This window comes from Schistocerca gregaria, chromosome 7 (genome assembly GCF_023897955.1).
Source record: "Schistocerca gregaria isolate iqSchGreg1 chromosome 7, iqSchGreg1.2, whole genome shotgun sequence".
In the NCBI taxonomy this organism is placed as follows: domain Eukaryota; kingdom Metazoa; phylum Arthropoda; class Insecta; order Orthoptera; family Acrididae; genus Schistocerca; species Schistocerca gregaria.
Genome location: NC_064926.1, coordinates 314,348,780 through 314,363,299, shown reverse-complemented (window position 1 = coordinate 314,363,299; position 14,520 = coordinate 314,348,780). Strand labels below are relative to the sequence as shown.

Below are 14,520 nucleotides of genomic sequence, written 5' to 3'. Positions count from 1 at the left end.
CATTCTTGGATGTTTTGGTTCGGCGCAGAGAGGATGGCACTTTGGGACATGAAGTGTATAGGAAGCCGAAACACACTGATCTGTATTTACGTGCAAATAGATGCCACCATCCTGCCCAGACAATGAGTGTTCTCCAAACTTTGACTCACAGAGCGCATATTACTTCTGACGAAAGCAGTCTGCAAGATGAACTTTTCCGCTTACAAAGAGTGTTTGAAGACAATGGGTACTCTCTGTTGTGGTTGGCTGGAGAGCCAACCCTGTGTTATTAAAGGAGGCCGAAATGCACGCGTCTCAGCTCACGCAGGCTGGCGTGAGGTCTGGAACATGACAAGGGAATTATAATTAAGCAAAATAGACGTAGCTGGTGGAATACTTAACTTTAATCCATCAATGACGAACGTCGCTCTTGACGATACATGGTTTACAATGTAAATACACTCCTGGAAATGGAAAAAAGAACACATTGACACCGGTGTGTCAGACCCACCGTACTTGCTCCGGACACTGCGAGAGGGCTGTACAAGCAATGATCACACGCACGTCACAGCGGACACACCAGGAACTGCGGTGTTGGCCGTCGAATGGCGCTAGCTCCGCAGCATTTGTGCACCGCCGCCGTCAGTGTCAGCCAGTTTGCCGTGGCATACGGAACTCCATCGCAGTCTTTAACACTGGTAGCATGCCGCGACAGCGTGGACGTGAACCGTATGTGCAGTTGACGGACTTTGAGCGAGGGCGTATAGAGAGCATGCGGGAGGCCGGGTGGACGTACCGCCGAATTGCTCAACACGTGGGGCGTGAGGTCTCCACAGTACATCGATGTTGTCGCCAGTGGTCGGCGGAAGGTGCACGTGCCCGTCGACCTGGGACCGGACCGCAGCGACGCACAGATGCACGCCAAGACCATAGGAACCTACGCAATGCCGTAGGGGACCGCACCGCCACTTCCCAGCAAATTAGGGACACTGTTGCTCCTGGGGTATCGGCGAGGACCATTCGCAACCGTCTCCATGAAGCTGGGCTACTGTCCCGCACACCGTTAGGCCGTCTTCCGCTCACGCCCCAACATCGTGCAGCCCGCCTCCAGTGGTGTCGCGACAGGCGTGAATGGAGGGACGAATGGAGACATGTCGTCTTCAGCGATGAGAGTCGCTTCTGCCTTGGTGCCAATGATGGTCGTATGCGTGTTTGGCGCCGTGCAGGTGAGCGCCACAATCAGGACTGCATACGACCGAGGCACACAGGGCCAACACCCGGCATCATGGTGTGGGGAGCGATCTCCTACACTGGCCGTACACCTCTGGTGATCGTCGAGGGGACACTGAATAGTGCACGGTACATCCAAACCGTCATCGAATCCATCGTTCTACCATTCCTACACCGGCAAGGGAACTTGCCGTTCCAACAGGACAATGCACGTCCGCATGCATCCCGTGCCACCCAACGTGCTCTAGAAGGTGTAAGTCAACTACCCTGGCCAGCAAGATCTCCGGATCTGTCCCCCATTGAGCATGTTTGGGACTGGGTGAAGTGTCGTCTCACGCGGTCTGCACGTCCAGCACGAACGCTGGTCCAACTGAGGCGCTAAGTGGAAATGGCATGGCAAGCCGTTCCACAGGACTACATCCAGCATCTCTACGATCGTCTCCAAGGGAGAATAGCAGCCTGTATTGCTGCGAAAGGTGGATATACACTGTACTAGTGCCGACATTGTGCATGCTCTGTTGCCTGTGTCTATGTGCCTGTGGTTCTGTCAGTGTGATCATGTGATGTATCTGACCCCAGGAATGTGTCAATAAAGTTTCCTCTTCCTGGGACAATGAATTCACGGTGTTCTTATTTCAATTTCCAGGAGTGTAGTACGGATACTGGCGCCTTGCTACGTCGTTGCAAATAACGTAGCCGAAGGCTATGCTAACTATCTTCTCGGCAAATGAGAGCGTGGAAGTCAGTGAACCATCGCTAGCAAAGTCGGCTGTACAACTGGGGCGAGTGCTAGGAAGTCTCTGTAGACCTGCTCGGTCTGCAATCATTGATAGTGGCGTCACGCGGGTCCGACGTATATTACCGGACCGCGGCCGATTTAAAGCCTACCACCTAGCAAGTGTGGTGTCTGGCGGTGACACCACACTCTCCACAACAAATTCAGAGGGCACTGAAAATGAAACCGAAAGAGGCTACAAATAAAGCAGAAGAAGATGAAGAAACCTTTAAAACGACGGCCTTCCTGCCATATGTGGGTAGCCTCTCATCAAAAATAGGACGCATTCCCGGCAGACATAAAGCTAAAGTGATTTTCCGTCCTCCACCCAAGACAGCTGCACTCGTGGGCTCCGTCAAAGATGATTTGCTGCTCCGAGAATCTGGAGTTTACAAAATTCCATGTGAGTGTGACCTTTCTTACATCGGACAAACAACTCGTACTGTCCAAGATAGATGTACAGAACACCGGAGGTACACACGACTTTTACAACCTAACAAGTCGGCAGTGGCAGAGCACTGGATTGATAATGGTCACAGTATGTTGTATGACAACGTCGAAATTTTGGCAACTACATCATCCTTTTGGGACTCGATAGTGAAGGAGGCAATTGAAATTCGCTTGACGACGAATTTAATTAATAGAGATAGTGGTTTCAATCTTGATAAATCATGGAATCTGGCACTTGCTGTAATAAACTCGCAAAGACGTCGTCACCGTGCAGCTCACAATGATATATCGATATGCCAACACAGATCAACTGCGGAGTCATAGATACAACTCGCGCATCATGCACGTCTCTGCCGCCGACCAACGTCTCTGGCGCATTTACATTTGTTGTCGTATGCGCAGTCGAGCGGTACAACAGCATAAAGGGACGAAGCGAACACTGGAGTGGCTTCCGCTGTTTTACAATTTAAGTCACCGTTTTATTGCCTGTTTTTCTTGTTTCTTTTCTTTTTACGTTTTTAAAAAGTCTGTAGGCTGTAGAGCAGTATACTAAGCTGCTGCCAGCCCGCCCCCTTCTGGGGGAATTGAAATTCAATAACGGAAAAAAGAAAAAAAAAACTGGAGCGGCTGTCTTGCGGCTCACTCTGAAGATGGCTGAACGTTAACAGCCGAAATATTAGAAGAAGAAGAATATTTCTTGCGGCTGCACACTCGGAACTTAATGGAACATCTTGACTATGTTTGCTTAAATAGTTTCACTGCACCTCATTTAACACTACGGCATTATCAGGAAAATTAACAAATCAAACCTAAAGAACAGCGATAAGAAATTAAGAATTAGGTTTTTTATACCAGCCAAGAAACAGAGCCCAAGGCCAGCAAGGGGAGGTTTCGTGAGTTTATGAGGCAGCTTCAAATACCGGGTGAACAAAAAGTCAGTATAAATTTGAAAACTTAATAAACCACTGAATAAAGTTGATAGAGAGGTAAATATTGGGACACATGCTTCGAATGACATGGGGTTTTATTAGAACAAAAAAAAAAAAAATACAACGTTCAGAAAATTTCTGACAGTTGGTGCTGGACAGCTACCGTGACGGGTGAGAGGTACGCCGATATGTTACAGAATCGCATCATCCTCAGCCTGGCTGATAAACACCTGCCGTAACGTATGATGTTTATGCAGTATGGCGCTCCACCCCATATTGCTACATGCGTGAAAGATCTCTTGCGTGCGTCGTTTGGTGATGAATGTGTGCTCAGCCGCCACTTTCGTCATGCTTGGCCTCCCAGGTCCCCAGACCTCAGTCCGTGCGATTATTGGATTTGGGGTTACCTGAAGCCGCAAGTGTATCGTGATCGACCGACATCTCTAGGGATGCTGAAAGACAACATCCGACGCCAATGCTTCACCAGAAATCCGGACATGCTTTATAGTGCTGTTCACAACATTATTCCTCGACTACAGCTGTTCTTGAGGATTGATGGTGGACATATTGAGCATTTCCTGTAAAGAACATCATCTTTGCTTTCTCTTACTTCGTTATGCTAATTATTGCTATTCTGATCAGATGAAGCGCCATCTGTCGGACATTTTTTGAACTTTTGTATATTTTTGGTTCTAATAAAACCCCATGTCATTCCAAGCGTGTGTGTCAATTTGTACCTCTCTATCTACATTACTCTGTGAGTTACTAAGTTTTCTAATTTATATTGACTTTTTGATCACCCACTATATCGGAAGGTGTCTCGCAACGCAGATTGTACAAAAAGTTACTAAATACTCATTCGGAAACCTGTAGTATGTTACGACATGTTCGTTAATTTTATATTTTGGTGGAGGACAAAGACTTAGTGGCTGACAAGTGCATGGAAATGTGTAGTAAGCAATTGGGGCCACTTATCACTTTACACGCTTTCTACGTTTATGGCAAATGTTGGTTTCAATAGGAAAAAAATCATGACTCAGTGGATATGAAAACAACTTTCTGGTGGTATGCAGTGTAGTATGAAGAAAGTTTACTAAGGAAAAAGCTTCTTCTTCCAAACATGTACTTTGTGGGTTAACATAATAGGAAGAATGAACTTCTTGTTTGCTAAAATGGCATTTGGGGAACTTAGAATGAACAATTTTGGCCACTTAAAAAGAATTCAGGGAATCTATAATATACACATACTGGAAAAGGTAATAAAAATTGGTAGAACTGGGGGCATATCTGGCTGATAAACGCTAAGGTTACAAAAACAAGATTTCCAACATCTTACTTTAGTTGCCGTTGCTGTATAATAGACGTCTTCAGGTTCTTAAGTGCAAACGATCTCGACTTTCAGATATGGTTCAGAAAACATGTATCAAAAGTGAGCTAAAGACGGCTCGAATTGAGAGTAGCCGTACTACTCGAAAGAGAGTGAAGTTGCAGAGGAAATTATTCATATCAAATTAATAAATAATCCCGACATACGCCGAAAAGGAAAAAGGACAAATAAAATCCACTATTTTATGGTCTACAATGACCTAAATTGAATATTATATTTCACTGAGCCTCATCTTGTGATGCTCAGGTAACAAAAGACTTTTTATCAACTTCCGAACCTTACTCATAGTGGTACAATGAAAGTGTACAGAAATCAGCGGGAGGACTGGCAGGCAAGCAAGATTACTTTAGCCTGCTTGGGTTGGGCGTAGCTTGGCTTGTATGGGAATAAAGCAGCCTGCCCGTTCTGCTGATAACGTGCGGCGGCTTGCTTTCCTGGCTAACAGGCAAGTATGGGCAGGCTAAAAGCGGAATATGTACACTTCTGCATTCAAGCGCCCTACCAGAGACGGCGTCGGCCTACATGTTATTAGTTTGGTTTCCTAAAACGTACAAGAGAGTAATTCAGAAGATGTACATCGGGCGGTAGTAAGGATCGAACCCGATCCAGCCTGAGCAGTCTCGTGAGCTATCATATGCGCATACGCTATGAGAACAACTGACACTAATTGTATCTCACGTGTCGATTGAATTTGCATGCTCAACGGTCTGAGTGGCTAACTTCAATGTTAGTTAACTCGGAAACAGCGCAACATATAGAACTTTTTCTTAACCTCTATTTGTCAGCACAAACTACCTGCAACACCCTTACAAGATTTTCGGTCTGTTTCTGACAGACCCGAATACAAGGCTACGGGGTCATATATGGTGACAGTCCTTTCAGCCAAGGTGAATCGGTTATAGCGAAGCAAGCTGAAAGAACAGACACCACGCATATAAACAAATATGTACCCCTACACTTTAGTTTCAACATCGAATGATTCTTCATATACACAAGTGTCAAAAAATTTTGGCATTATTTTGCATGTGAGGACAAAGGGCTTAAGAATATTGAGTTGCAAACGACTCGCAAAGTGATAGTGAAATATATCTCTGTAATACTGAAGATCCAAAGACAGGTAACTGGTGATTTCTGTTACAGATAGTATTTGGTTATCTTTCTCGGCGCGCAAAAATTGGTGTGCCATCATGTCCACAAGCCGAGCAGGGTTCACCAGCTTGCACGGTCTCAAATTCCTCAGCATGGCTTGGGTAATGCTGTTCCACACCAACTCTGTGGTCATCGACACACCGGCTGCCAACTCTAATCACACGCTTCCGTCGGTGAGTATAAACAAAGCCTATGATTTTTGGCTTTTTGGGTATGGAGCTGTTGAATCGTTCTCCGTAGAATGGTTGCGCGAATACACATGTCTTCTGCTCACCGTATTGCAGGCCGCTCACCTAGTTTTCACTGATTTGTGGATATCTGTTATGGTAATAGCACCATGTCTTTTTGTATGAGGTTCTGAAATTCATACAGTATGCCTGCTGGAAGAAATGAGGAAATTTGTGTACAGGGAAAAATACGTTGTTATCTGTTTTGACTACATGCTGTCTATAACAAACTGTATAATATTCTCCATTACAACAACTTCTTTCGTAGGAATTCTTGGGTTAGTAGAAGAATAATATTTCCGAAATGGATGCTCATTCGTAGCAAAAACATCGTGTTCTGTTTATAAGCACTCTTCGGAGATCCACTGGAACAGTTGACAAGGTCTGATAATTGATTTATGCCGCAGGCCTTAGAAAGTCGCTGAACGTATCAGTTAATGTCTTCTGAGCAATAAAGCAATTGTTGGGTTCAGTGCTTCCCTGAATTCGTCATATCACACTTAAGTTTTAAATACTGGACAAAGCCACAAATATCTCGTGTGATTGAAACTGTATATGTCCGGATGCATAGCCTAATATCAGAAAGCGTTCAGTGGTGCTTCCAGTGGATAGAATTTGTATGCTACATTTCTACAGTTAGGTAATTTTCCTCTTGTTTCTATTGTCAGTGGTTTCATATAAATGAAGCTGCCTCATATGACATTTTGTAGTGTTCACCCCCATGTAAAAAGTTTGTTTACCTTCATGTTTTACAAGAATGTAAGAGACTTCAAAGATGAGGAAATTCAGTGGTTTTGAGATCCTCCCTTTATAACCTCTTGCTGGATATAATTCTGATCCTTCTCTTTAACGAACAGGTTATATAAGGAGTGAGCTCATAAACTATAGTTAATGGTAGGTCCTGTTCTGTCAGTTTCAGGAAATATCTGTGTCAGTTGCATTTTAACAAAGAAGTCATCAAATACGGAGCACAGGTTACATTTATCTGAACGGTTTCGTCTCATTAATCCAAAAAACACATCGTGTCAGTCATTTATTTCTCGAAAATCATGTGCCACTAATACACTGACATTTCTCTGTATAATACAAATCGCATTAGTACATTCTACACAACAAACGCGACATACTGTACGGCCTGAAACCCGTAGTAAAAAGTCTCTGACACGTGTAGAGTTATTCAGTATCAAGAAAAGTTCAATACAACAGTCTGCACAGCGTTATGTGCGAAAGCAGGCCTTTATCTGAGGCAAGAAACAGATGGTGATATATTCTTAAGGTTAGGGCTGTACAGGTTTATGAATGCAAAATCAAATAGGGGTAACTCAGAAGAGGGCTTAATAGTGAATAAGAAACTAGGAATGCGGATAAGCTACTATGAACAACATAGCAAACACACTAATAAACCCAGGAAGACCTGAAGCCTATACCCAGCGCCCTAAGTTTATTTATTTATTTATTTATTTATTTATTTAACCTGGCAAGACTAGGGCCATCAGGCTCTCTCTTACATCTAACCAGTCATTCTACTTATTTTACATTCATATGTTTTAGTAGGCATGTTAAACTACATCTAATACAAAAAGTGAAATAAACAATGAGAAAGGTACACCTGGAAAAATACATTATTGAAGAGAAAGATTTTAGATAGGAGTGCTGGCAGCAGGGAGTATGAGGGAGACTCATGGTGAAGGGAGGAGAAGAATAGAGAGACATGATGAAACATAATTAAGGAAATATAAAGGAAAAGAAGATTGCGTGGCTAATAGAGATAGATGAAGAGGAAGGCATCTGAGGAGCAAGATAGGAGACGCTAGCTTTGCTATTTGATAGATTAGAGGATTGGCCTTGTACATTAATTTTGTGGAGAACTTTATGAGGATGATAGTAGGAAATGCTTCAACTTCTTCTTAAAAGCAACAGGAGATTGAATTTTCCTCAAGGTAAGGGACAGTTTGTTCCAGAGGCGGACAGCGGCAACTGAGAAGGAGTTTGCAAAAGTTTTTGTTTTGTGGGTGGGCACAGTTAGGATACCAGATAAGAGTGACCTCGTGTTTCGATTATGATGGCATCACAGGTTTTTAATCTCTGAAGGAACGTACTGGGGTGCTTGCGCGGCGAGGAGTCGGTGAAGTAGACATAGAGTGTGATAGTCACGCAGTTTGTCCGGCCGCAGCCACCCTAGCTCGGAGTATGAAGCACTAACATGAACATATCGGTGAATGTTGCAGGTGTAACGCACACAGGCATTCATGGTTAGCTCTAGCTGTCTTTTGTTTTCACTACTCATGCCTTGTTGAATCACATCACAATAGTGGAGGTTCGGTAGAACGAGTGCTTGCACGAGCTGGCGTTTCAAGTCCTGTGGGAATATGTTCCGAAACTTTTTGAGAGCATAGAGACAAGCAGACGTCTTTCGGCACACTGCGACTGTATTGTCCGCCCAGTTGAGATGCTCGTCCAAAGTTACACCCAAGTTCTTTACTGTTTTCTGATATGGTATTGGAGTACCGTCGAGCAGAATAGGAGGTAGCCGTTCGCGGAAATCTGAATTTATTAATTTCTGATGGGCTATTAAGATTACTTGCGTCTTTTTTGCATTTAATTTAAGCCCCAGGTTTTTCGCCCATGTCACTACTGAAGACAGATCATCATTCATCAGAGCGATTGCAGTGTTTACATCTTCAGGTCTGACGCTTAGGTAGAGCTGGAGGTCGTCGGCATAGAAATGATATATACAGGAGGACAAAACCGACGAAATATCGTTGACATATAAAGTAAACAAAAGTGGTTCTAAGACTGATCCTTGTGGCACTCCAGAAGAAACATGTTTCCAGGAAGATTTTTCATTTACGCAGACAACACAATGCTGTCTGTCTTTTAAGTAGCTTTCAAACCATCTCATTGCACTATCAGAGAAATTAAGCTGTTGCATTTTTCTGAGCAATATGTCAAAGTTAACAGTGTCAAAAGCTTTGCTGAAGTCCAGTAGCGTCAATATTGCTGCCTTTCGATTGTCGATGGCATATTTCAGGTCATCAGTTACTTTAATTAGAGCAGTGTTTGTGCTATGATGTTTACAGAAACCGGATTGAAATTTGTCATATAGACTGAATTCATGCAAGTGTTCAGTGATTTGATCATGAACAATATGTTCAAGTGCTTTGGAAACAGCAGGCAGTATGCTAATTGGTCAGTAATCACTAGGCAGTTGCGGGTTTTCGACCTTAGGGATGGGTCGAATTATGCTTCTTTTCCATGCAGTGGGGTATATTCCGTTCACGAGGGAAAAATTAAATATGTCAGTTAAGATAGGTACTAAGATATCGGCAACATTCTTAATCATGGTTATACCAATACTGTCGTTGCCTATTGCATCAGAAGAGATTCTCTTTATTGCTTTTCTTGCCGTATTTGTTGTTACATGTTTTAGATGGAAGGTATCGTTGTTAGTTATCCTGTTTGGGGATTCTTATGGACAGTAATTATCAGCCGTGCGGATATTCAGAGGTGCAGAGAATAATTCATTTAATTCGTTAGCTGACACATGAAAAGCAGTTTCCGATTTTGCCTTTCCGACCCCCAAGCTACGGAGATTCTTCCATAGAGTCGTGGGTGTTAGATCGCTGCATACAAGGGAGCGAGCATGCCTGATTTTGGCATTGCGAATGCATTGTTTCACTCTGTTCCGTAGCTTTCTATATTCTTCGAAACGCTCGGGTTTCGGATCTGCTTTGAAACGCCTGTGGGCAGCATCCCTATTAGTCATCATTTGACGTAATTCAGCTGTCAGCCATGGAGCAGGAGATTTTCTTACACGGACTGTGCGCACAGGTGCATGTTTGTCATAGAGGGCAGTGAGTTTATCACCAATTTCATTAATTTTGCCGTCGATTGTAGGCTCTCTGATTATTTGATGCCATGAAATTTCTGAGCAATCGGCTGTTAGAGCGTCAAGGTCAATATGTTTCAAGTTCGTACAAGTTATGTAACGCAATTTGATCCTTGGGGGCTGCACAGAGTAGGCCAGGAATATTACATCATGTGCTGAGAGGCCAGGGGCCGATGATTGACCAACATCTCTTAATTTGGCAGTCTGTTTCGTTGCGATTACGTCTATAAGAGTATGACTGTGCGCCGTATGGTGTGTAGGTTGTAATGGAAGAATGTTTATGCTATTGCAATTAAACAATCTTCTTAGGTTTATTGCGGAGGGAGTGTCTCTTAGCAGGTCTATGTTCAAGTCACCCATTACGATGACATGTTCGTATTGACACTGAAGTGAATGTAGTTCCGACTGGTAGGAACTCAGTGAGCTTATTTTTGGCGGCTTGTACACAACACCAGTCAAGGATTTCCGACTTTGTATATTTATTTCAATGAACATGAATTCAGCCTCTTTTTCTTCAACAGGATTTGACGTATATAAGACATCCGCTCTGAGATCTGTTCGTATATACGCGCCGACCCCCCACCTCGCTTTTTTGATCTGTCTGCCCTAAGAAATATGTACCCTGGGAGATGAATAGATGCAGAGGATATGTGTGGTTTCAACCACGTTTCGGATAAGAGGATTACGTGGTAGTTTAGTTGGTTGAAGAGGAGGCTAAGTTCTTCGTAATGCGCAGGTAAAGACTGGATGTTGCAGTGAGCTGCTAAAAGCTCTGACGCGTTCCGCTGAGAAGCCTGGAGTAGGGTGGCAGACTGGTTTGTCCCTTTGTTAGGCACTACCTGCTGCGAGGGGCACTGGCCGGTGTTTCCGCCAAGTGACATAATAGAGGGGTGTCCGAGATTTTGCGCGCCCTGTTTGTGACTCCACGAGTGCCGAAAGAAAGGCGACTGCAAGAGATTTCCTGAGGTTGCGGGAGTATAGAAAATGGATTAGTGGTATTCGGTGCAAGGAGGGTATGACCAAAATGGTGACGGCTGTGTGACACTGAGTATCCTATGTCGTAAGAGGAGAAATGTAATTAGCGTATTTGAAACAGCTTAGGGTGAAAATAAGGGAAAGGGGAGTGATTTAAGAGGCCGATGCTGCCAGCAGAGTGAAGTAAGCTTAATATTTAATAGATTATCGTAGGAAGCTAGAATTAAATTGAAATTTACTAAAGTGATACTTGTAGTGATTATCGTAGGAAGCTACAATTATATTTAAATTTGCTAAAGTGATACTGATAGTGATTTTTCTTATGAACAATTTAAACTGAAGAGATGGGTGACTAATGAACTAAAGGAGAGACTAATAATTGCAATAGAACTATTACAAAATGGAAGAGAATAAACTGAGAAAATGAAAAAAAGTATTAGCAGTAACTAAAATTAAGCAATGGTTAGAGCTATAGACACAAAAAATAGTAAAAAGTTAATACAGTTACAAAAACAATTAGTTGAAGGTACAAATATGGGTATAATTAAAAAGTTAATACAATTACAAGACTATATCTGAGTATAGGACTGTTACAACTTGCAAATGGTGTTAAGTTTGCACTTTTGGCTCGAGTAGCTTCACTTAATACTATTCAGTTCTGTCATGTTTGTGACTGTCTTCTTTCCAGCTGCTGTGTTAATGATTACTCTGCCATCCTGAGTCCACACATTCTGAAGACCGAAATGGGATATGGCACTGCTTAAGATCTTTAGCCGCTCGTGTGTCAGATCTTCCCTTATTGTAAGCCCTGTCCTTGCTAACTTCTTCTTCTGGGTAAAGATCTCAGCCCTTTTTCGGTACGACACAAATTTAATTATTATTGGACGAGGTTTGGTAGCACCTGGTAGTTTTCGTCCCACCGGGTGGCTCCTGTCAATGTCTGCCTTGGTCACTTCAACGCCAAATTTTTCACGCGCAACCTGTGTAAGCAGGTTGTCCGTGTCTTCTTCCTTATTTTCTGCTACTCCAAACAGTCGTAGACTATTTTGCCTTTGGTACTGTTCTAGCTCGTCTGTTGCGGCAGATAGTTTCACTTCCAACTTTCGTGCCTTTTTCTCGTATTCAGACACAGACTTTTTTAGTGCTGTAATTTCGGCAGTATTGGCCTCAACAGTTTCACGCATTTTCGCCAATACTGCTGCCGTTACAGTATCTGATATAGTGCCTGCTATCAGATCGAGATTGTTTTTATCGCGAAGCGCAGCGTTTACCTCAGAGCGGACCAGCTTCGCTATACCGGGAGCCGCGGCCACACCTTCCGCCAGGAGCAGGCCCGCCGCACCTGCTGCTTCCCCGCTGCTGGACGCGCTGCTGTTGACTCTTCTGTTTACCATTTTCTCGAAGATATTGGCGGAGCACAGAAAGAAAAATAGCACTACTGCACAGAACACTGTTGTTTACACGATTTCCACTTGTACTAGACAACACCACCTGCGAGAACACCTTAGAATTCGACTAAATTTCGCGAGCCGAATTTAACACGTGTTACACTGCAGCCGCCATGACACTCCCAAACATCAAGTTTATATGCCAGCTAGCTACGCAACTAATGAAGAGAGTGGAAGAATGCATGATAAATGAAGCTATTCGAAAAGTGAATGGAGTCAAAAAGTGAATTGTGGCGGCTGATTGGAGTTATACAATGGGGAGAGAAAGAGAAGGAAAAAAATTTAGGAGAATATGGAGTGAGAGAAAGGAATGAACGTGGGACCCGTCTGCTATAACTTTGCACAGTGCGTAATTTAATCATCAGAAAAACTTGATTTAAGAATAGTGAAATAAAGTCTTATAGTTGGAAGAGGTATGGGGACACTGGAAGGCTTCAGGTCGATTAGACTTGGTGAATCACCAAAACGTTGCATCGCGAATGTTGCGAAATTGGAAAGCGCTATTGATGCGCGGTTCTCAAAGAATGGATTGATAGTCACGGGCTCGTACTGTTAGCCAATCAACAGTTTCTAATCATAGTTATAAAGTGTATTTTTTGTGCAAACATAAACTTTCATTAGAATGTCGGTGCTGTTTAATGCAGGATTTTAGTTCGAATCGTTTACAAGGCATCGTATTTTGAAAAGTTTGCACACTGACACTTACACAATACCTGTGGTAGCACAAAATAAAGAAAAACGCAAGTGCATACACTAATTATGCGGATTCTGACCACTAACGAGACAATTTAGTATCACAGGTTGTGTCCAAGATGACAGTCAGCAACGGAAGTACACACTTCCGTTCTGGTAGGGAACGACTGCTGCACGCGTGCTACCATGCCAGGTGGAGATGTCCGAGCAGGTTGCAGTATTACATCTTTTCTCCTAATATCGTGTGTAGTTCGTATGTCCTTGTAGACAGCATCTTTCAACTCCCCTAACAGAAAAACAGTCCACAGCCGTCAAATCCTGGGAACGGACCAGCCAAGGTACATGTCCTCTGCGTGCACTCCAGCTATTTGGAAAAAATTCGTGATGACCTGCTGTAGCACTTCGTGTACTATGGGCTGGACGGCCATCATGTTGGTACCACAGGTTCCTCCTAGTCTGCAGAGGAAAGTCTTCTAGCATCTGTGGAAGATGGCCTGTTAGGGGGCTGTGATACCTGTGCGGGTTCACTACCCCACTACGTTTGCACTACTCGGACTCTGACGTTCCATCTGAAAAAGATGGTTGAGTCTGTTGGGGTATCTTCCCACATACACCGTACAAGAACGAACTGGGTTCTTCCTACACTCTCCGGACACCATGAGAATTCTGGCTTTTTCTACGTTGGTGATCCCAACTGCATGGACTGTCTCACTCTAATTGACTAGCAACTCGTAAGGCATTCAAGGAACACGCAAGCACACACTAAGCAAATATAACAACATTGTAGCCATGCGGGTTAACAGCGTGGTCTATTGCGGCTAGCCACAGTTCACGTGGCTGTCCCCGTCGGAGGTTCGAGTCCTCCCTCGGGAATGAATGTATGTGTTGTCCTTAGTATAAGTTACTTTAAGTTAGATTAAAGTAGTGTGTAAGCTTAGGGACCGATGAGCTCAGCAGTTTGGTCCCATAGGAACTCACCACAAAATTACAAATAACATTATACCTAGTAACTACGCAGACTGAATGGCACAGACAAGAGTCGGTGTGGAAAATATTCAAAGTACGACACATTGTAAACGATTCGCACTAGAATCGTGTAACAAACACCACTGACTTTCTAATTTACCCTACTTTTAGCTTGTTAATGTCAACAGATATTGTTCCATTTCAAAAAGAATACTTTCACACAAAAAATACGCGTTCTGAGTATCATTACAGTCTATTGATGGCCTAACAGCACGAGCCCCTGACTACCAATGCATTCTGTGACAACTGCACATCAGTAGCACTTTCCATTTCCGCAATATTTTCAGTGCAAGTTTTAGATCAATCACCCTGTACGATGGCAGTACAAGGTTTCTAAAGCAGATTTCAAATCGTAAAACGTTT

General features: G+C 43.4%; 1 protein-coding gene across 1 annotated transcript in view; it reads left to right on the top strand.

The window, feature by feature from the left end:
- Positions 1–14,520, top strand: part of LOC126281421 (nose resistant to fluoxetine protein 6-like) — a 262,936-nt gene that overhangs the window by 138,866 nt on the left and 109,550 nt on the right. Inside the window, exon 6 of the mRNA XM_049980364.1 lies at positions 5,891–6,072. Within this exon, the coding sequence (XP_049836321.1) occupies positions 5,891–6,072 (182 nt within the window). The remainder of the gene's footprint in view (positions 1–5,890; positions 6,073–14,520) is intronic.